At 41.6% G+C, this 22,110-nt stretch overlaps 1 protein-coding gene across 2 annotated transcripts in view; it reads left to right on the top strand.

Annotated features, from left to right (window-relative positions):
- The window catches only part of MCF2 (MCF.2 cell line derived transforming sequence), a 57,931-nt gene that overhangs the window by 33,665 nt on the left and 2,156 nt on the right, over window positions 1-22,110 (top strand). For both annotated transcript variants that reach the window (XM_084294017.1, XM_084294016.1), the window contains 18 exons: window positions 475-666; window positions 809-980; window positions 3,933-4,021; window positions 4,605-4,693; window positions 4,925-4,991; window positions 6,856-6,971; window positions 7,086-7,155; window positions 7,528-7,620; window positions 7,939-8,031; window positions 8,592-8,717; window positions 9,531-9,752; window positions 13,344-13,436; window positions 14,427-14,505; window positions 15,049-15,112; window positions 15,375-15,481; window positions 15,558-15,670; window positions 15,950-16,062; window positions 17,420-17,520. In XM_084294017.1, the coding sequence (XP_084150143.1) occupies window positions 475-666; window positions 809-980; window positions 3,933-4,021; window positions 4,605-4,693; window positions 4,925-4,991; window positions 6,856-6,971; window positions 7,086-7,155; window positions 7,528-7,620; window positions 7,939-8,031; window positions 8,592-8,717; window positions 9,531-9,752; window positions 13,344-13,436; window positions 14,427-14,505; window positions 15,049-15,112; window positions 15,375-15,481; window positions 15,558-15,670; window positions 15,950-16,062; window positions 17,420-17,520 (1,999 nt within the window). The remainder of the gene's footprint in view (window positions 1-474; window positions 667-808; window positions 981-3,932; window positions 4,022-4,604; window positions 4,694-4,924; window positions 4,992-6,855; window positions 6,972-7,085; window positions 7,156-7,527; window positions 7,621-7,938; window positions 8,032-8,591; window positions 8,718-9,530; window positions 9,753-13,343; window positions 13,437-14,426; window positions 14,506-15,048; window positions 15,113-15,374; window positions 15,482-15,557; window positions 15,671-15,949; window positions 16,063-17,419; window positions 17,521-22,110) is intronic.

Raw genomic sequence — 22,110 nt, 5'->3', positions numbered from 1 at the left:
TCTGCTGCAGGGCGGTGTCCTCTCCTGGGCTCCTTGCGCTCCCAGTTGGTGCTGGTGGTCCTGCTGGAGCACAGTGTGGCTCCTGCTGCCTGCCTGCTAACAGCCCTTGCACTGGGAGTCCTCTGTAGTTCCTGGATGCATCATCTTCTCCACACCAGTGTGTGCCACTGTGCAAGGGCTGGCTGAACCCCAAGCCTGGCATTCATCTGGTACCTGCATGTGATACTGTGATGGTTTTACCTTGCTAGGCAGCTGAACTCCTACACACACCACCACAGTTACATTACATGTAGAACTGTAGACCAGTTTAAAATCCCTATTTTTTCTTTTAAACATGAATGAGTTTGACTATTATGAGTATTTATGAGTACCAATCATCTCCATGTTGAAGATGGAGATCCAGTAAATGATACTTTTCACAAGTACCTTGGTTTAGTATGGGCTCACAGTCTCACTCCCTGTGTTTGCCCCCAGGCCCTGCAGTGCTGTGATGAGGGTGCCTACCTGCTTGCCAACCAGCAGATGGACAAGTGCCAGTCTAAAGAAGGTGCTCAGAAAGCTCTCCAGGACATAGAAAGATTTCTAGAAAGCTCTTCATCATACTTAAACTATGATCCCCAAGCACTACAATATGACTTTGAGTCAGTCTTAACACCTGAATTAAAGGTAAGCAACCCCCCCCAAATTCCTCATTACATAAGTAAAAAGTAAGATTAGACTGCGTTGTTGGTTTTATAGTTCTATGTTTTGGGTCAAAGTGCATAATAACAGTAGTTATGTGATCACAGAAATCTTTTTCACTCTACAGTGCCAGATACAGTCAGTGCAGGTCAAACTCGAAAATGTTCGAAGCATGTTTGAGAATCGGCAGTCTTGCTTCAAGAAGCTATTGGATAAACACGTGCGTCCCGTCCAGTTAGTAGCCCCTCGGCCAGAAAATCCTCCACGATCAAAATCACCATTATTCTCTCCTAAACATGGTAAAATATCTCCAAGTTTATGGTATTTTCAGATAGTAATTTTGCTTTCAGCTAGGAAGAGTAACGCAACTTGATGAGCCAGCCAGCCCTTGCTCTGGCAGATACAGAGTTTTGCAATCATAAATGTATGAGATCATCTATTATCTTTCAAATGTTTGTGTTCAGCTTTCCATTTCTGTGTGAGGAATGAGATGTGGAACCCAAATATTGAATGGATGGGCTAGTTGGTCATGAGCCGCTCTGTGCCGTTGTGCTAGCTTCATTTGCACTTCCTAGCCACAAGAAGGGCTTGAGCAGTTTCTCAGATGCTGCTTGTTTTTCCAAACCGTGAAGTATCAGAGCTTCCAAAATTCTTAGGATATTTTATTTTTTTTTGTATGAGATGACCACGCAGAAAGGAGAAAGATGAGTAGATAAAATGAATGCGATGTTTTTTGCGCTCCATGTGTAGAAATGCATCACGCACATTTTGCAGCTCAGGTTGGCTCAGGTATTTGTTGCTTGGTATTTGTTTTCACTTTCTACTCAGTGAAAAAAGGCAGCTGTAAGCCGTGCATCTTCTGCTTTCTGAGCATCTTACTGGTATGAACTGGGAAATTAGTACTGCAGGGCAAAAAGAGAAAAAGTAGTATAAATTCTTTAGCCTATTCTGTAGCCTAAAGCCTATTTATATACCTATTCTCAGTGACAATCTCCATAATTGTCTTGAGCTGGAACTGACATAAAATTAGACTGACGTTTGCAGAGGAGCCTGGAGAAATGAGAAGCTCAAATCTCATGAACATAAATGAGAAGCTGGATGCTTAACTCCCTTTGATTCTTTGAGAATGTCTTCCTTAAATCCCAATTATGGAATAATTAATACCCATAAAGGTACCAATTCTGATTGAACTGATGTCACTGGATGTTCTGCCTTGATTTTGTTAATGGGATGTGGCACAATATTAGCTTTAATTGATAACATTAAAATTTCCATCCTTAACAGCCCTGTACGTATCAGAATTCAGAAGTATTTTAAAGTAATGTTCACATATTTTAAATCAGGGATATGCTAAGTTATTAGGGGACATTAGCTTAGGTGATCTGATGGCATAAAACTGTTAAACACTGGTGATTTGCTGCAATACAAATATGTTTATGATTAATTAATAAATATCAGTTATGGTGGATTGTGGTAGGTGCTATGAAAACAGTAAAAGTGGTTCCAATTCAGGGAGCTACTAAGGAAAATAACCATGCTGGTGGAGGGGTAGAAACGAAAGTAGATGGAGTGGGATGGAGCACAGGCCAGTGCAGCAAATCAATCCCAGATTTTCTTTTTCCCCAGCCAGTACCACATTCCCTACCCTCTGAACCCCTTTCAAACAGGAAAAAAGTTCCAAGTCTTTAAACTAAAATGTTGCCTTAACAGAACTTTTTCAGCTTTCTAAACACAAGAAAGTATTAAGGAGAAATCTGTGATTTAAATATTAGGGGTAAATGGATGGCCACCTCCATGGGATGCTGTGAGGCCATCATTACTTGGCTGATCTTATTTAATACACCTTTATGCAACGCTTGCTTTTTTAGCACAGACACTCAATCACCTGCAAAGCACAGGTATCCTCCATTAATCATATTCCTGAAAGAAGTGATGAAATATGTTGAAATGAGCATAGCCAGCAAGAGGGGAAAGACAAAAGGCCCTTCTCTGCATAAATCATGCCAAGAGGGCTTTTTAATAAGGCCTCCGTTTGACACAGAACATCAAAAGGCTGCAGTCCTGCTGGTGTGATGTGCAGTGTCAAAGATGCATGCTGGGCTCCACCGGGAGTGCTTTGAGATGTGTGAGTTTTATGAGTTTTATGGCATGGATTGAAACCAAACCACGTCTGAGCGTGTTACAGCCGTCCTCTTTTCCTTTCTTTTTATTCTTTTTTTTTTTTTTTTTGTCTGAGGACAGACACTTCCTCTTTCATGTTTGCCATGGATTTGAAGCCCTAGCTGCTACGTGTGGTTCTAAGTTTGAAACCTATTTTTTCTGGGGGGGAGAAAAAAAAGAAATAAACCCACCCCACCTTGAGCCATAAAACATAGTGAGGTGTGTGGCAGCAGTATGGCAGGCTGCAGCAGAGCCTGAGCGCTGTAGTAAAGTCCCTCTGTTGCAGGAGGAGCTCCCCAGCCAGCAAAACAGAGCTGCAGCTGATGGGTCTCTCATCTGCCCTGTTTATCCGTGCTCCCAGTGGGTGTCTCCCAGTAGGACCCCTGGCAAATCCGGGCTTCTTTTGGGTCTTTGGGTCTGTGGTGGGACACATCCCACACACATCTCCGACCTGCTCTCCAGCGGTCCGCTCCTTCTGCATTCAGCATGCTCACAAGTGGGGGTCTAAAGCCCTGTTGGTGTGATGATACGTAATGGTTTGTATTTAACCAGCACAAGCTGAAGCTTGGGTGCCTGCTGCCCACTTCAGTTTGCATTACACTGTGTTTATTTCATTCACTGCATCTTTTGCTCATTGCTTTGCAAACATGGCTCTTCTGCATCAGCATTGTTCAAACAGTTTATATCAGCTGAGCATCTCATCCTCTGTTAATAAAAGGACTTTAATACAGTATCCCACTAGGTGGTATTCTGGTAGTTGATTTGATTTTATCATTATCACTCACAAAAGCTTCACAGACTTCGTTAGATGTTGATTACAGTGTTCCCTTTTGGTAAAAATGTACAGTTTGTTTCTTCTGATTAGATTTTACTTTATGGCCTTTATGTCTATCCACACGACCTGTGTTATTTGGTATTCAGTATCATTGTTTGAGATACCCTTTGCCTTGTCACTTTGCTTGTAGTACTAGCTAACTAATCATTTGTTCCTAAAATGTATCCCATTTTCCTTTGTGACTTACTAGTTTCTCTGTGAATCATCTCCATCGCTATAAAGGTACCTTATGGGATTCTTATTTTCTCTACCCAAGGTGTGGATTTTAATTCCAGTTTGAAATTTTCATTTGACCTGTCTCTCCCTGGGAAGAAAACATCAAGAAAAACTCCAAGTTCTCGCAAGGTAAAAATTATTAGTGAAATCTGAACGAGTTTCATAGATTAAGATCCCAGTTGAAATCCTTCTAAAAATTGAGCTCACACTTTGGATTTGAAGCTTTTTTTTTTTTTCTTAATATTCTTTTTTTGTTTGTTTTTAAATAATATTTACACTTTCATATCCCTGGGGTTTAATTTGATTTGTCCAGCATCTTAGATCTTCTTGGATTGTTTTTCCAAGTCGCAGATATTGATCTCCTGTGTGCTATTGCCTGCATTTGCATAACAGTGATGTCTGTCTGGAAAACTCCGCATCTAGAAATATTTCCCCTGTGGAACCTGTTCCCTGGTCTCTGCATGAATGAATGTTGCCAGTATGTCCAGATTTTATGTAGCAGAGTAATTTCTAGGAATATTTGGCTACCCAGTATAGGCTATGCCCTTTTAAAGTTCTGTGGCACAAAGGATTTCTTAAAAGGCAGTGTATTTCATCCTTTCCCCCCCCAAAGTTCCTATACATCAAGGGCTGGGCTCATCCTGCCCCTGCAGCGACTTCTCTGCAGCTTTTTCTAGTGCATCCCATTTCTTTTATCCCATTTCTTTTCCAGATTGAAGTAATGCATGACTATCAGGAAAAAAGGAATTCTTTACAATCGTTTATTTCAGACAGTGATGACAACTTAGATATACTAAAAGGGTAAGCTTTCACCCTGTTTAAATCACTCAAAATGATGGCTATTTGTGGCCAGCTCATGCACCATCCATCTGGTCCTGGATGTCACCTCTTGCCCTTTAGCCTATTCTGCCGTCCCCACATTGGTTGTTAATGAGATCACAGTATGTTTTGGGCTTGTTTAACTGCAGATTGCTTGTGCTTTTTTTTTACAGGCATAGAAATAATATACTTCTATTTTTTTCTTTGCTATAGCCATGTCATAAATGAGCTTATAGAAACGGAGAGAGTTTATGTAGAGGAGCTATTCACTGTTCTGACGGTGAGTGACTTCTTCAAATTGCTCACTACTGTTCCCTGGTGATTTGTACAAAAGGGCACCTGCCACTCTGTCATACTAAGCAAAAATGTGATGGGACAGGTTTCTACCAAACTGTCAGATCCCCAGCCAGTCATGAATTTTCAAGTTTTCTCCCATTTATTTCTGAGTTGGAGGCATCTGCAGGAACAGTTGGTGTCAGGATGAACTTTTCATCTAGAATAAGGAAGAAGCCTTCTGTTTGTACACAAATGCACTGGTAATTAGTTTTATCAGTGCTTGTAAAAATGTACAAAAAGCTGGTATTTTTAACTGCTCCCTGATTTCTTTTACCTTTTGGAGACAAAAGAAAGAAAGTTGTATTTTATCTTTGAAAGGTTTTTTTCTCAATGCTGTGAGATTTGTGAATGTATAAAGCACATTTCTTAGTTTAGAAACCAGATTATAATTTCTTGTACTGCCATTTTAGACACTTGTACTTTATTCCACAATGACACTTGCTGATGACCAAAACAAATCTCTGTTAATTACCTCTTCTCCCTTACATTCCTCTGACTCAAGAGCAAACAACATGTAAATCTGTTCAACTGCAGGTAATTGTACATAATTGCCCTGCACTGATTGTTTTTTATTTTGTTAAACCACACTTGATGTGATAAAGCAGTTGGCAGGTATGCAGATTTATTGCTGTGTTTATCAAGTCCAGATAGAAAAAAAAATTACAGGTAGACTTAACTTTTCTGAAAATAGCATTTCCTTTAAAGAGTGAAGCCTCATTGCAGTGGTTAAATATAAATGACTGACTGCTTTTCCAGATATTTATCTTCTACTGCACTCTTAATCAACTGCAGAATGCCTGCTTAGTAGAGGGAGTACTGATTCCAACCATAATTAGGATAAGAGATTAATTAGAAAAGTCAAAGAAGATACGCTGTACATACTAAATAAATTTTTGCAAACATACGCTACTTGTGTGAAATTGACCTCGCTTCTGTGCAGCACTTGGTGACTAGCATTATCTGCCTGAGCTGGAGCCGATAGCTTTTTGATGTTTTCTTTGCAGAGACGGTCCTGAGCTCTGGCTCTGCCTCCCCCCTGTTCTTCATGTTGGATATTTACCACATCTGGTACCTGTTTTTGCATTGGTGTAGTAATGTGATTTTCCTGCAGGGAGCTTTGTGTTGTTTCCTAGTTCCGCCCAGCAGTCAGTAGTGTAATAATGTCCCTTACAGCTCTTCCCTGGTACGTAGCAGAGGCTCATTTTTTGGGAGGCTGTGATTTCAAGAGGCAGGTGGAGCGAGAGGACAGGAATCCTTGAGGCAGCAAGAATCAAAGAACAGTGAGATCCTGGTGTTCAGTGTGTCTTGTGCTAAAGCAAAAACTCATTGATTTTGGTATAGGATCTCAAGCCATCTCTGCTTTGTAACAAATCACCTTGTAAACCAGATCTCGTGAGAGTGTCTGTAACTGCACATTCTGTACAAACACGATGTCACTTGTGTCCCATGGTCATAACAGCAGAAGCATTTAACCCAGACAAGTATTCCTTCAGGACCTCTCTCCTGCAGTCAGGCTGTAGTGAGCAGCAAGTGGCAATAGTTTGCCTTTTGTGAACAGAGAGCATCTCTGCGGTGTTTTCCCACCCTATGGGAGCCCTTCCCCAGCTCGTCCACAGCCCACAAATGCCCATGGACTGAGGCGTGATGTGCTAAAAGACAGGCATTTAGAGAGACAAACAAACAAAACAAACAAACAAACAAAAACAGAAATAAAAGGGATGTTGAAACTTGAAACAAAGTATATTTTATTGAAAGTCTGCTCACAAGGCCTTAAAAATGTAGTGATGAACCTTTTTTGCCTCCTGCAGGGCTACAGAGCAGAGATGGACAACCCTGCCATGGTCATTCTCTTGCCTCCCATCTTGAGGAACAGGAAGGATGTCCTTTTTGGAAACATGCCTGAGATATATGACTTCCACAACAAGTATGATGCTGGCTCTGTTCCCCCTCTTTGCCACACTGATTTCTTATAATGCTTAAATACCCAAGTAGTACCTTGCTCACAGCTGCATTTTGTCTCTTCCCCTGTCTCTTGCAGAATTTTCCTGCACAGTTTGGAAAGCTGCCTGGGAGCACCCGAGAGAGTGGGATTTTGTTTCCTAGACAGGGTTGGTGACTCATTTTCACATATAAGGCAGACTTTAAGGCCAATGTTTCTGCTGTGCTTTGCACTCTGCAACATCTCAGTTGTGTCAGCTGAGTGAGGTGCTTTTGATATGTAATACCAACAGCAAGGCAGGGAATGCAACTGTGTGGACAGCAGCAGATGGGGGAAAGCAGCAGTCACGGCTACACCGTGGTTTGCTGTGAGGAGACTTCTGGTTCCCAGCAGTGGTTCTTTTACCCAAACTCTGTGACTTTCAGATGTTACAGTTGGCAGCAGAGATAAAAGCAAAGTTGCAGTTTGGGTGTTCACCCTCTTTAGCTGCCTGGCAGATTTGCATGCATGTCTCTAACTTGCATTTTGGTTTTCCTTACAGCGAGAGGATTTTCAGATGTATGAGAAATACTGTCAGAACAAGCCCCGGTCAGAGTCCCTGTGGAGGCAGTGCTCTGAAAGCACCTTCTTCCAGGTGAGCTATTGGTTCCTATCAAGGCAGGCATCATCCTGGGACACTTGTCCTAAACACTGTCCTCAGCATTGCACTGTTTTTGCAGCATATTCTGTTTACCATTGCATGGAAGCCTGACAAAAATAGCAGTTGGAGTTTCTTGTACACAAACAATTTAAAGCACAACCATTCATTATATTATTTTACATGTTTTTGTGAAATTTCTTTAGGAAATTTTGACATGAAACCTGTGAAGTCCTCAATCTATATCACTCATGCTGTTGGAATAAGTACTTATAGTTAGCACCTGACTTACTTAATCTGAGTCCTTTGTTCCAGGAGTGCCAAAGAAAATTAGAGCACAAACTCGGGCTGGATTCCTATTTGCTCAAGCCAGTGCAGCGCCTGACAAAATACCAGTTGCTTCTGAAGGTATTTCATAAGTTGTTTGTGAAAAGACGTTGGGAGATAGATCTGTTTTCCATTTTATTTTTCAATTAAAGGTTATCTGTAAATCAGCACCAAGCCTTAGATTAAATATTGCATAACTTGGCCCTCCATTGTGACATTCAGTGAGGATGAAAATCGCATACCTGAAAAAGGAATGTGTGCTTTTAACAAGTCATTTTTATGGGGAGAAGGACTGAATCTGTTCAGAGATGCAGAATGACAGAAGCATTTGTAAGAAAAATGAACCAGAGGTGATTGTAAGAGCATGATGAATGAAATACACTATACCAATGTGTCTTCTGCTTGGGTCGTTGCAACTCCCATAATCTTTAATGCATTCATCCTTGTCAAGCTTCACCTCCCTCACAGATATGTTCCACACCTCATACTGACTGTTGCTTAGAATGAGTCTTTCTGGTGACATGTGAAAAAAGAAACTCAGGGAGTGCAGGTTGCTCTTGGGCATTGGAAACTTCATGCGAGATGGAAAAACGTGTGCTTTGTTCAAGTGCAAACATGTGCTCTTGCATTTCTATTTTCAGGAGTTGCTAAAGTACAGCACGAGCTGTGATGGAGTTCAGGAACTTCAAGAAGCTCTGGTTGCAATGTTGGATTTGCTAAAGTCAGTCAATGACTCTATGCATCAGATTTCAATAACAGGATATGATGTGAGTAGATTTGGGTAATAAGAAACCTTGTACAATGCTGGATGATGTACTGGAAATGGATAGTGTCCCAGAATGTATGAGCTAAAAACTACTTTAGAACAGTTACAAAGTGAATAGCATCAGGAAGCTCTTACAGGTGACAGTCTTCCATTTGATTTCAGGATTTTGGAAACTATTTGCATCCAAACAACACATGGAGTTGCATGGTGCCCACACTTGCCACCTTGTGGTTCCTGAGAGCATTTTTCCATCATCCACCTTAGTTCTCTAATGGCTTACCTTATGATTTAGCCAGGGTGTCTTCATAGCATTTCTCATTCAACATTTAATTAAATACTCCCTGAGGCTGATGTTGATCCTTACCCATTGAGGTGATTGTCTTCCCTAGAGCTTCAAGGAAGGACGAGGGTATGGCTGAGCTGCCGGTCCCAGTCCTGTCCTCCTCGAAGAGCCCTTTTCTTCCCATTCTCCAAGACCTCTGTTTAGGCCCAACTCTCATCTGTCCCCTCCCACAAAATTAGTTTGTCCAGAGCCCTTGACCTGGACTTTTGTAGGAGCTGCCAAATTTTCTTAGTTTCCTATTTCTTTCAATTATTGACTTGTATTTCTTTGCAAAGACTAGCTGTAGGCCTGTGTCTGAGACCTCTTCTTCCCCCCTGGCACCACGCCACTGCTCCCGAAAGATCATCTGATCCTTCCAGGAAGACCTATTCTTAGAGTGGTGTGCCTTGGAACAGGGCTGGCCTTATTGCCCTTCATTGCTTGGACAATCCTCTTATTGATTTCTTTTTTTTCTCTCCATATTTTCACCAGGGCGACTTGAGTGAACTAGGGAAAGTATTAATGCAAGGATCTTTCAGTGTTTGGACGGGACATCGAAAAGGTCCAACAAAAATGAAGGATCTTGCCAGGTTCAAGCCAATGCAGAGGCATCTCTTCCTGTACGAGAAAGCTTTGGTCTTCTGCAAGAAGCGAGAGGATCATGGAGATGGATATGATAAAACTTCATCTTACAGTTTTAAGCATTTTTTGAAAGTAAGGACTTTCTCGTTGGGACCATGGCCATGTGTGTTGTAAGCTGATAATTTTATGAACCCAGAAAGTATTTTTTCTCTAACACGGTGTTTGGTTTCTTCTGTAAAGGACTATATTGCCCCAGATGGAAGTGACTTTGAAAGGCTGGTGGTTTTAATAAGCTGTGAGGACTTCTGTAGCTGAAGCAGCAGCTGGGGAGCACATGGGCTGAGTGGGATATGTGATGGCATCTGCCAGGGCAGCAGTGCTGTGGGCGAGTCCCAGGGATGGGAACATGCCTTTCTCCCTCCCCTACTCCACTTTCCAGGTCTGGGAGTGAGGTCAGGAAACTGAGGGGCCTGACAGGGGGTCCTGACATTGTCCCTAGCCGCCTGGGACAGTAAGGGGGCACGTCATGCCCCCAGTCTCCAAGGAGGCCCCTTGGGCTGGCATCCTCCTGTTGCATAGCCAGCAGGATCCTGGCTGCTGCTGAGCCCTGTCCCCCAGCCAGGAGGATGGGGATCACTCATCTTCCTCTCCCACACCCTTCTCCTTCAGCAAGTCCTAGCTGCAGCTAAAGTACAATTATTAGACAAAGAGAATAGTCTCTGGCAAAATATGAGCAACATAAACAACTGTCCCAAGTGTATAAATGCCAACTATTATCAATAAAAATCACAAACTGCTCCTCTGAAAGAGACCTTTTGGCATATTGTGTGTGATGAGCCCTTCTAACATGAGCATTTTGTCTCAGTACTCTGCCTTATTTTTCTTGATAAATAAAGGAACAATGTAGGTGTACGAGAGAGTGGAAAAGTGGGCATTCAGAGGCTGAGCCTTCAGGCTGAGATGCTGCGGGTCCCCTGACCTCCATGGAGTCTGGGGGGAGGGATGCTAGGAGTAGTCAAATACCTTCAAAGGTGTTAAAGTTCAGCTCCAGTGCCCATCACAAATTGTGTATTAAAAACAAGTCCCAGGCCATATGTTTAGGTACTTAAATGTTTTTCCCAAACAGCATCACTTTCTTTCTGGGGAGCTTGCTTTCCCTGTAGTACTTGTTTTGCCAAGTGATTCCAAGTGAGTCCAGGCGATTTGGCCAGTGTTTATCTAGCTCATTTTTCAGCTGTTTGGGTTGCCAAGCTGAGAAGTTGGGGTTAGAGAATACATGGATGCTGCAGGGTTACATGTATGTCTCCCGACACATGCATTTGCTGACCTGAGGGCAAAGTCATGTTTCTGAAACTTGATATTTGTTTGATTGGTAATAGTATCAGGGAATTATTTTTAATTGCAAGAATGTTTTGCAGAGATTCAGCATGAAATAAAGCTGTTTCACAGAAGTTGTGTAACTGGCCATCTGTAAAAACAAACAAACAAACAACAAAACAAAAAAACACACACAAAAAAAACCAACAACAAAACAAAAAAACAAAACTTCCCCAAAACAAGCATGCAAATAAACAAAACCCCCCAGGATAGCATTTACATGCTATATAAAATAGCCAGAAGCAAATATCTCTTCAGCTGAGATTCCCTAACTTAGAACATGCAGGTTCATAACTCGCTACAGTGTGAAGTAGATCGGTCTGCCTTTTGTCACAGTGGAAGCTGATGCAGATGAATGCCATCCCAGAGCTTTAAGCTCTAACCCACCTCAATCTGCATTGCAGTGAACCACAGCCGAAGGGACAGTAAATCCTGCTCAGGGGGAGGAAAAAGAACTCTAAAATACACCAATATGAATGAACAGACCTTAAATATATCTATTCCTGGCACTTTCCTTCACATCCTTGAGGTAGATAATCTGAAATTTCTCATATCTTGATGCCTGGGCAATTTTAGAGCAGGCACCGTATGAATCACCAAGCCAAAAGAGCTGCACAGAACTGAAAATTGCAGCATCTGGATAAGGTGCTCTCTAGGCTGCCCTTTCAACATCTTAGTGTTGCATTTTCTTAAAGTCAGAACAGAGCCTGATCTGGCTTTCTGCAGCATTACAGCACTATACCGCAGGGGCCAAAATTTTTCAAAAATTTCATACCCTCATAACAAGACTATTCTGCAGGTTTTAATGTATTCATTTTAAGATAGAAATGGATATGTGGAAAACTGTAAATGTGTGAACAGGCTCTGGCTTTAGTCACACTCTTGCAATCAATCTCAGTCCTGAGCATCAGTGCAGATCTCTAGACTTCTGTGAAACCTGAATGTGCAGGACTGGGATGAGAGAGAGAGCTGCAAGGCAAAGAGGGACAAGGAAATACTGATTGCTATTCAGTGCCCTTCCTTTATAAATCTGGAAGCAAAAGCTTTCTCACAAGTTCAGAAGAGCTCTGTTATTTATACCAGTGAAGAAATGAGGAAAGCTAATTAGCAACTTGCTTCCTTTTTCCCGAGGCTGTTCATAGTCACTAAAAATGGGTACTAGCATTTGAAAAAGTAAGTAGTAACAAAGAGTTTGCCTAGGTGAACCCATCTGTAAATGTTCCAGCCTTTCAGACAAAAAGCTCTGAGTCTGCACATTAACAAACAGGAACAGCAGTGTTTAACAGATGTTCTTTCTAAGGCTTTATTTATATTTATACTGGATTTACCTAATATAGTCTGGGTGAATAATTTGTGATATATGATACCATTATTATTAGATTTGTTTTAAAACATTTGAGTGGGATACTTAGCTTTTTCTAGACCATCTGTTAATCAGTGATAAGTTGCTAGCAAGCTATGCTTTAAACAAGAAGCAGGTTTATGTAATATTGGGAATTAAGGTATTTTTCAGCTTACAAAGCCAATGGGGCAGTAAATGCATGGCATACTTAGCAGATGGGTCAGAGGTCTCCTGTTACCGAAGAATTTCTTGGTCTCTAATCATAGTTTGAGCTACTGTTTCAGTTGGGTCACATTGTGCAGGTCTTGAATTGTTTGTGCCTTTGGCACTTCCATTCAAATAATCAAAAATGGGCTGTGATAATGGGTACCTACATACAGCAGCATTCAGCCACATCTAGCTTGAAATCTGCCTGCTTCCTCAATGCCAGATTTATGGCAGCTCAGTCTGCATATCCAAAAATTAATCCTTCTTTAGAAAACCTGGGAATAATGTGTCAACTACATTGAAAGGTCAGAGATAAAAGACATTGAACTGAAATTCCTGAAGGAGCTAAAGACTTCACATATGTTTTTTAAAGATCAATGAAAGAATGAAATACCGAATTCAGCAAGTAAATAAAGAATAATGCAGCACAAATAAAGTATGTGGAAAAATAATGCACCATGTGTTTATAAAGCTTCATATACCTCATCTGAGAAATTTTATGCTGAAAGAGGTATGACATGCCTTTTCAGTTCCATGGATTCCTGAATGAAAAGTCCCCTCAGGTTTATTGGATGATATAAGAAAGCTTTTGCAAATACAGCAAGCTGATGGAACATCAGGAGGGGGGGGAATAAGTCAGATAATGACTTTGAGTTGCTACTGAAATTAAAGTTGATTAAATGTGTTAAATTGGATGAAAATAGATTTGTTTAACATGTTGCAAGATGTCTGGATTCATAAGTAAGAGGAAAAGGTTTGTAGCATGTGTAATTTTTTTTGGTCTTTTTTCTTTGCAGATGAATGCAGTTGGAATAACTGAGAATGTGAAAGGAGATCATCGAAAATTTGAAATCTGGTATAGTGGACGAGAAGAAGTATACGTTGTGCAGGTTTGTAGTTTCAAGAATCTCAATATTTGTGCATCCTTGTAATAGTGTTACAGAAACATCTCTCTTTGATCTTTATGTGATGTAAGATTATCAGACATTTAGCTTGTATTTCTTCTTCCTTTTTCACCATGCCTGTGTTTACAGAGCTGTCCAAGTGGCTGCCCCTCAGTGTCCAGGCCAGGACTGCAAAAGTTATCTTAAAGTGGAGACAGAATTGCTCCTTGGAAATAGAGCCTTTTATTCCAGATGAAATCTCAAATAGGCCAGTAGTTGAAAAAAAACAAAAAACATTTTACTGTGCTTAACAGCTTACATGAATTGAGCTGGGAAATGGGCCTCATTCTTTAATGAATACAACCACATGTTCCACTACAATTAGATGTCAGAACTACTCCCAGAGCGAAAGCATGGCCTCTGTGGTGCTATTTCCAGTAGTATTTCAACTCATCTACAAAATAGGAGCCTGATTGGCCTAATTTCTTTCTGTTTATTTTTTCCCCTTTTGTAGCATTTTGAATAGAAATTTATGAAGGTGAAATGTTTGCCTAATGAGGTGTTCACAGGAAACCTGTTATGAAAATATTAGTGGTTGACATTTTTTTGAATTAGTTGTCTGCCCAGCTTTTTTTCCTCCATGTTACAACACAGTAGCCAACTTAAATTCATAAAGCAGATGTATGTAGCAGAGTATGCAGATATTCAAAAGGCAGGTCTGACCCTTTGGATGTTTTTAAGAAGAGACAAGATACAAGCTCAAATGTGCTTTTGCCTGCACTTCTTGTGTTGTAGTGATGTCTCCACCATTTTCACTGTGTTGCCTGGATGTAGTGGGGGTCATCAATTTTTAAAGATTGAGAGTGTTTTAAATTTAATGGTGGCTTTGGATGAAAGAAGATTTCAGATAGTTGCAGCATTGAAAAGTGAAATTCTATTCATACGATATAATGGTGATTCATAATTCAAAATTCAGACAATTTTCTTCTTTTCCAGGCTCAAACAGTAGATCTGAAGATGGCGTGGTTAAATGAAATAAGAAAAATTTTGTTCAAGCAGCAGGAGCTTATAAAAGGTACATTTGACCAATTTCTCTGTGGCATTCACTCTGCAGCAGACTTTTCCCATTTTCACATTACTAATCTTCAAATCCACTAATTCTCACTAGAGAATTGATTTTCAGAAGAAGCCTAGTAGCAGAATACTGGAGTGAGGTCTTATATTACAGGGAAATAACATAAGTTAGAGCTGTAAAGGCCAGGTACTCATGTAGAAATGAGTTACAGAAGTACATCTTTTTGTCGTTACCATGGGAGGTTATTTCACATTTGTTCTCATAGGCTTAATTCAACAAGATACATAGCAGATGCCTTGTTTTAAGCATATTATAGTCCCATAGACTTCAGTGGCATGCTTGCTATTGGATTTGTGCTAACATACCATCTTAATCATAAGTCAGTCTGTGCTTCACAATAGTGTTTAGGTCTGGTTCTCTCTAAACAATAATCACTAGAGTTCTGCAAAAGGTCTTGCTTTTAAAATAATGCTTCAAGTGTGATGGCTGCTAATAAAAAAAAAAAAAAAAAAGATGTTAAACTGGTGTCTGACCTCCCTGCAGTGGAGAAGCAGCAACCTGGCTCATGCACGGACCAGCTCCACCTCTCCTCCCAGCTGAGTGACGGGTGAGTCCCAGAAACAGCCCCAGGTGGGCAGCACCATGGAGCACTTGTTGGGCAGTGTGACCTGAGCTGCAGCTTGTTTTTACCTACCCTAAAAAGTCAAAACTGGTCACTAAGATCCTTTACATTTATAAAAGCATATGTTAGAAAGTACCCTTATTATTTATAACCCTGTTCTACAAAGCCTCATGGAGTTTGATTTAATTTACAAATTAAAACTCAGATCGATGTATTCTACTTTTTATTTATTTTTTTAATCTTTCAGAAAGCAGCAGAGAGCCTCCATAAGCTCAGAAGAGAATGACTCGGAGCGCACCAGCCCGGTGCCACTGGACAGTGTGCTCCTGTCTCCCCAGAGCAAGCCCCACAGAAGTATGGCATCTCCCTTCCTTTGGGGTGCTTTGCAGGCTCTGGGGTACCCCAACCTGAGCTGCATGCTATCTTGCAGGCTGGCCAGGAATGTCACAGTCCCTGGAAATCTGTGAGGGGCTAGAGGAGTGGTCCGGTAACCAGTACCTGTCCAATTGCTCAGACACCGAGGAGGAGGAAGGGAACCAGCTGGTTAGTACAGAAGTGCAGTAGCACCAAAGCTGGAGGTGCTGCTGATTTTGGTTGTCTTGCTTTGCTAAGCTTCACTGGATAATGGGTGTATCTTCTCCATGTCTCAGTTTTTCCATATCTCAATTTGGAGAATGAGGAGAAGTCTCAGCCACAGTTTCTTGAAATAATTTTAATTAAGGTAGCTGTTAGTGCTCTATCGTGTTCTCTGCGGCAGTCAGAAATAATAGCTGCATGATATCAAATGTAGCTCAGTAAGATAATTTTTTCTTTTTACTACAGTCTCCAGGAAGATATAAAGCTCTTGCAGACTGCAAGAAGAGAGGATCAGAGGACCTGCTGGTGAAAAATGGGGATGAAATCCAGCTTTTGCATGAAGATGGTGAGGGACAGTGGTAGGTATTTTAGGATTACTTTGCCTTATCTCTACAAGCCTGGAAGGCAGTGCCATGCAGCCTCGCCTGCCTGATTGTGGACTCCTTGCAGCTTCTGATTAGGTTTCAGTCTATTCCAGAAAGCTAGAGAATTCATTCCCTTGCCAAGGCTAGAGGCCATACTCACTGGTTTAGCCTTGGAAAACATGTCTAGACTTCCCTTGCCATGGGTGTCTGGGTGAGCCTTGTTGTATTAACTTCTTAACAACCCCAGTCATATTCTTCTAGCTCAGAATGATGATTTGAGTGAGAACTCCGTCCACTGACTGCCTTCCCCAGCTCAGCTGTTGGCTTTGTTCATCTGGGTTTATTAATAGCAATATTGAGTAATTACAAGACAATTTCTTCCCTCAAACGGCTGTATTGAACCAGTGCTAACTGGTTAATGGCTGCAGACTATTTTTCAGTTGTATTTAAAGCTGTGGCTTGCAGGATAGCAACTCACAGCTGGTTCTCTCCTTATAGCTGGGAGCATTGCCTGGGAAATTACCATAGCCGTGTCTTGCCTGTTGAACCATTAGTTTCACTGTCTCAGAGGGCAGCATGCCCTCTTCTGATTTTTCCAGCAATTTGGCTGAGATTCCTGCCTGTTGTTCTTTTTCAGGCTGATTTCTGACTAGCTCTCTTCAGCCAGCCCTGCACATTCTCCCTGAGGCCTGAGTGCAAGAGTGCAGCACACCATTGTTTTTTTCTGGAGATGGAAGGGCAATATCAGCAGTTACTTGAATCAGATTTGTGCAGGGCCTAGCCTGTAAATGCACAGATACAACTGCCCCATGGAGGATTCCTGGCCAATAACTACAGAACCTTACACTTCATGGGAAATTCAGTTTGTTGTTAGCAAATAGAAGATATAAAGCATCTCAGTTTTGGTGAATGCTCACCACCTCTCATGGCAGTTTTGGCCAGTGCCAGGCAAAGATTTCTGGTACCAAGCTTTTTTCTTAGCACAGATTTCACTACATGAGTAGGAAAGTAATTGTTCTCAGCTTCATTGGCAGCCAGTGGAGGGAAATGGGTGTCTCTGGGGAATGATGCAGGTTCCAGGTAGGGTAACTCATGCTCTGGAGAGACTGTTCCCCTCAATTAACTAGAGAGGGGCCCAAGGCAACCATGTTCCCAAGGTGGTTTTTTTAATTAGGTGCCTAAATTTAGTGGGGAGGAATACTTAAATGCATGCACAGCTTCTGTTACAGTGCTCCCCTGGTTTGAACAAATTGTTGGTTGCACTGACAGTGGTGAAAAGCATGCCCAGTGCTGAAACAAAAATGTTCGTGGCGTGGTTTGTTTCTTTTACTTATACCATTGTTGTTCAAAGGCTGGTGAAAAACCTAAACAGAAGAAAAGAAGGCTGGATTCCCGTCCACAGTCTGCAGATAGTAGTCGGTGACTGTAGATTTCGGAATGCCAAAGTCGCAGGTATCATATAATACGCATAGCAAAAATAGCTGAAAACTCGATTCAGGTCTCTTAAGCCATTTGTATTATACTTGATGTATTAAATCTGGCTGTATATGCCTCTGCAGGTTAAAAAAAAAAAAGCAGCTACTCCATAAAGCCTGCAAAAAGTAGTAAATTAAGCTCCTGCTCTTTTTTTTTTTTTTTTTTACTTTTGTTTTTGTTAGCACCTTAAGAACTTTGGGCACTAGTAAATTAAAAAGGAGCACTTAAAATGTAGGTTTCATTGCAAGAGCACTGGGTAGAAGATCTAGGAGAAGAAATGGAGTCTGATCAAGGATTCCTGTGACTGTTTCTGCTTTCTTGTTGCTGTAGCTGAAACCCCATGTGAATAGGATGTACCTAGTAAAAAACACCTTGTGCTGCAAAAGACGCCGTGGCCTGATCCTAAGCACGTGAATTGCAATGCTTCGGTTCTGCACCAGGCCAAGCCTCACTCTTGCACTCACTGCTGACTGCTGCAGGCCTGCTTGTTAATCCATTGTTAGAATAAAGTTTATAACAGGTTACCAGGTTTTAGCAAAAGGCTTTAGTCTTAAAAAAGTCTTTAATCTGTGTTTCTCTTTTTCTAGTCATAAATGTACACATAGAAATAGAAGCATAGCAGAAAATGCCTTAAGAGCAGCCTGTCACCCTTGCCATGTATTCAGTATCACCGCTCCATGCTTATTCATCATCATGCTGGAAGTAGGGGGCTGGTGGTTGTGGCTCAGAAAATACAGAGAAAACCCACACAGATTCAGTCCGTTAAAAAAAAAAAAAAAAAAAAAAAAAAAAAAGAAACCACCAGGTATGACCATGTGAAATATGTTTTGAGTAGATTTATTGTTAAATACTTATTTTTTTTGGTAAAAATTTCCTATTTTGATGAATATGAACAAGGCCTTCTGAAAGGCTTAAAATTCTAGTCAGCCCTTATCACAAAACACTGATGGCTTTCCAGTATTTTTCAGAAAAATCCTTGCTATGCAGGAAGTTATTTTTTATCTCATTTTCTTTAGGGCAGTCAAATTTCACAGACTTCTTTCTGATTTTACATCTGGGACAGTTTGTAGTGGTCTAACAGCTGCCCCACACAGGTGAGAGGAAGGCTGTCTGTTGCTTCCCACTGGTCCCAAACCACAACCTATGCGTGAGGTTTCTCCAACCCTAAAAGCACCCTGAACATGGGATGCCAGTAGACTTTGAACTTTGGTTTGTTTTGCCAGGGGTCACATCCCCCAGTTCCTAGAGACTTGCAGCTCCAAGCTAGTTTACAGAGTCACTGAGTGCAAAGTGAGAAGAATTCCACAAGACAAAACCCCAGAAAGCTGCTGCTGTAAGTCTCACACTGCTGCCCAGATGCTTTGAAGCTGTGTCGCCAGGGTCTGGTGGCAGTGCTGAGGCATTCGATTTTCCCTGTTCAGATTAACTTCGATCTTACACTCTGGTGCTGATTGTGTATGCAGTCTCTAGGCATGGTTCTAATTTTACATGCACTTCAGGCAACATTGTAGGATGATGTAGGATGTTTTCTCTCCGTTTCCTAGAGCTATTCCTAGAGCTTTTCAGTGACGTGTCCTTACAGCCGTCATGCACCTTGCACTCTGAAAACTGATTCTGTGGCAGCACCTTTGTATTTAGCAATGCCATTCCCTTTGTGGATTGATCATTTTATGCTGTGGGTGACTTCGCAGCACTAACTGCTCAGGGATGTGGTGTGCATTGGGCTGTTTTCTGCTTCTTCAGAAGATGGAGCTCTTGCTCCAGTGCTGCAAGAAGATCTTCTAGTCGGTCTTCCTTAGAGCAAAGACAGGCCAATCCTGATATAGTAGAGACAAAATTTGGCAGCCGAAGAACAAAGTAGGGGCAGGAGGGCATACTGTAACCTTCAGATTTTCTCAGCTGGCTGTGTAGAAGTGCTGTTTGACACGTCAGGGAGTAACCTTGATAAAAGTGGTGTGGGGTCCCTAGGATCTCAAAGCATGTGGGGCAGCCCCAGCCCCTCATGGGGCTGGTGCTTCTGGTAGTGCTCAGTTCCCAGTCCCCACAGTCAATAACAAACTTATCTCCCATCACAGAATTTCACAGTCAGCATGGAGAAGAATCGGAGGTCTATTTTTTCAGTGCCAAGTCTTTAAATGAATAGATTAAATGATTCCCTTACCTTAATGTTTTTTCTTTGATTTACACTGTGGCTGTTACCAAAACCTCCCACCCAGTATAGCTAATTTTACTCATGCTTACATACTATTCCTCTCACTTCCTGCCAGTTGGTCCAATGCAGGACTATTACAAAGCATAAGGAAGTTATAGAGAACTTTTCTGCCCATTTGAAGTTATCTGATAAGTATTTGGTAAATGTCCTACTACGCTGCCATTGTCAGCTTTGCAAATACACCGTCCTCCTGCACCAGGCCTGCCAAGGAAGATCTTCTGTGCAAGGGAGAATTTCAAACATCCATATGAATCCTGACAATGCAGATGATTTTCTTGCTTTACTTACCTGGTTGCATAGTTATTTTGCCTTATGGATGAGTGGTTCCTATTGACAATGCCATGTCACGGTTTTTCATCATTTTCATCTAAATCTTCTATTGCAAAGGTGAGATGGAAAACCTCATTAAACTTTGTGTAAATCTTGGCCTGGACCTAACTCAGAAGGCTTTGAGGTCATTTTGAAAAACAGTTTTCCCCTCTGTCATGCTTCTAGCTATAATTTCTGAGATTAGTCCTTGCTTCTGTCTTCTGAATAGATTTATTTTGTTTCCTGTGCAATCTATGGTGTGTTTTTTTAATGTGCATGCCATAGAAACAGTTCTGTATTGCAGGTGATAATACGTAAAACTCAGAGAAAGTCTGGGGAGAACTCTGCTCAGAAAAAGCAGTATTAAGAAAATAGTTACTGCTGAAATTTAACCGTGTGTTGCTAGTTTAAGATGCCTTGCTGAAGTGGTCAGGTATCGCCTGGTTAACTGACTTGACTTTGGTATGAATTAAGAAGAAGTAGTCCCTTGTGTAAGACACATTCTTTTAAAGGTCAAGGCTGTGGTGTTAGTATCCAAACTTCTCTTCCACGGCAGGGCAGGAAACAAAAAATCTCTGCAAGTTCCCAGGTTGCTAATATGCCAAAGATCACCTGCTCCTGTGATTTACAGAACTGACAGCACCTGTGTCACTGAAGGACAAATCACATCACCTCCCAGCTGTGCTGCAGCACCCAGTTCAGCAAACTGAAAGCTGGGAGAGCAGAGATGATGAGGTCCTTGCCAAAACCTAAAGCAGATGTGTGACGTTTTCATCTCAGTGACACAGTGTTCACTGCAGGAGCACCACAGCTCCCCTCCCATGGAGGCTAAGCTTTTGCTTTGCTCTTCTTTTCTCTCAGCAGTGGTAAACAAGTGCAAGCAAAGGAAGTGTTTTATTCACTCCAGAATTTTCACGTCAGAGCAAAATGAGGCCAATAAATTTTCAGCCTTTTTCATCTGACCTTTAAAATCAGGACAGAGAGAAGGGCAGGTTTCTGATTTTCACTCACTGCATGAACGTTGCATGAGACAGTTCTTTTAGAAGAGAGCATGAAATAGAGCAGCCCAAATTAAAAAAAAAAATAAAAAATACAAAGATTCAAGTGAAGAACATAAACAGTGATAAATGCCTCTACTTATTAGACTATATATAAAAAATAAATATTGCTGCAACTTCTAAGTCTTTCTAAACAGCAGAAAAAGTTACATGGCAGAATTTGATTTGAGCCCAAAATGAAGGAGCATTCAGAGCTGTGATGGGAGAATGCTCCGTTGCCAGGGCAAATGCACACACCCGCTTGTTTCAAGGAGGGTGCAGGCAGCAGCAATGCTCTCACTCTGTGGTGTGCTGTAGGTCTGGCCAGGTTTCTGCTCCTGTGTTACATGCCAGACCCTCTTCCAGTTTTATTCAACATCCCACTTGCCAGATCATCTCTTCCAAGCCTTAAGGGCATCCCTAGGCGTGTGTGTGTGTGCGTGTGTGTGGGTGCTCTTCATGCAAAGCAGAGCAAAGCTTTCCCTCACTTCTAGCACCCAAAGGACTGAGTTCCATGCATGCTGTGCCCTGGCTGGCTGGGGCACTGGGACCATTCTCTTGATTACGGTGAGCTTGAGGCAACCCTTTACCTGGTGTCTTGGGCCACGTGGGTTTAATTAGCCTCATCAGAATATTGTACATGGCTGAACTCTTGAGTTCTTGCAAGCTGGCATAAGCATGCTAGCTGAAAAGTGCAAGTCTTGTGTAAGTTCTGTTTAAAATGCCACTTGTAGTTTTGCAGATGTAGCACAGCTGTTTGCACTGTTACTCATGCACTTTAATTATTGCAGCCGCAGGCTTTATGTGAGCAGAATTATTATGCAGGGTCCATTAAAGATAATGCTGATTTTTTGCCTTTGAAACATAAAACAGGGTCTACTTTCACAACTTGTGATGCCAGCCAGCTTCATAGAACAGCTATTTTGTAACTGTGTAGAAAGCCATTTTGAGCCTGACAAAATAAGGAGTCTAGAGAAGATAACCTCTGACCATGCTGTGATAATCAAG

This window comes from Netta rufina (assembly GCF_964035555.1).
Source record: "Netta rufina genome assembly, chromosome: 12".
NCBI lineage: Eukaryota > Metazoa > Chordata > Aves > Anseriformes > Anatidae > Netta > Netta rufina.
The sequence above is the reverse complement of the archived record's forward strand: the minus strand, read 5'-3'. Positions and strand labels throughout refer to the sequence as shown.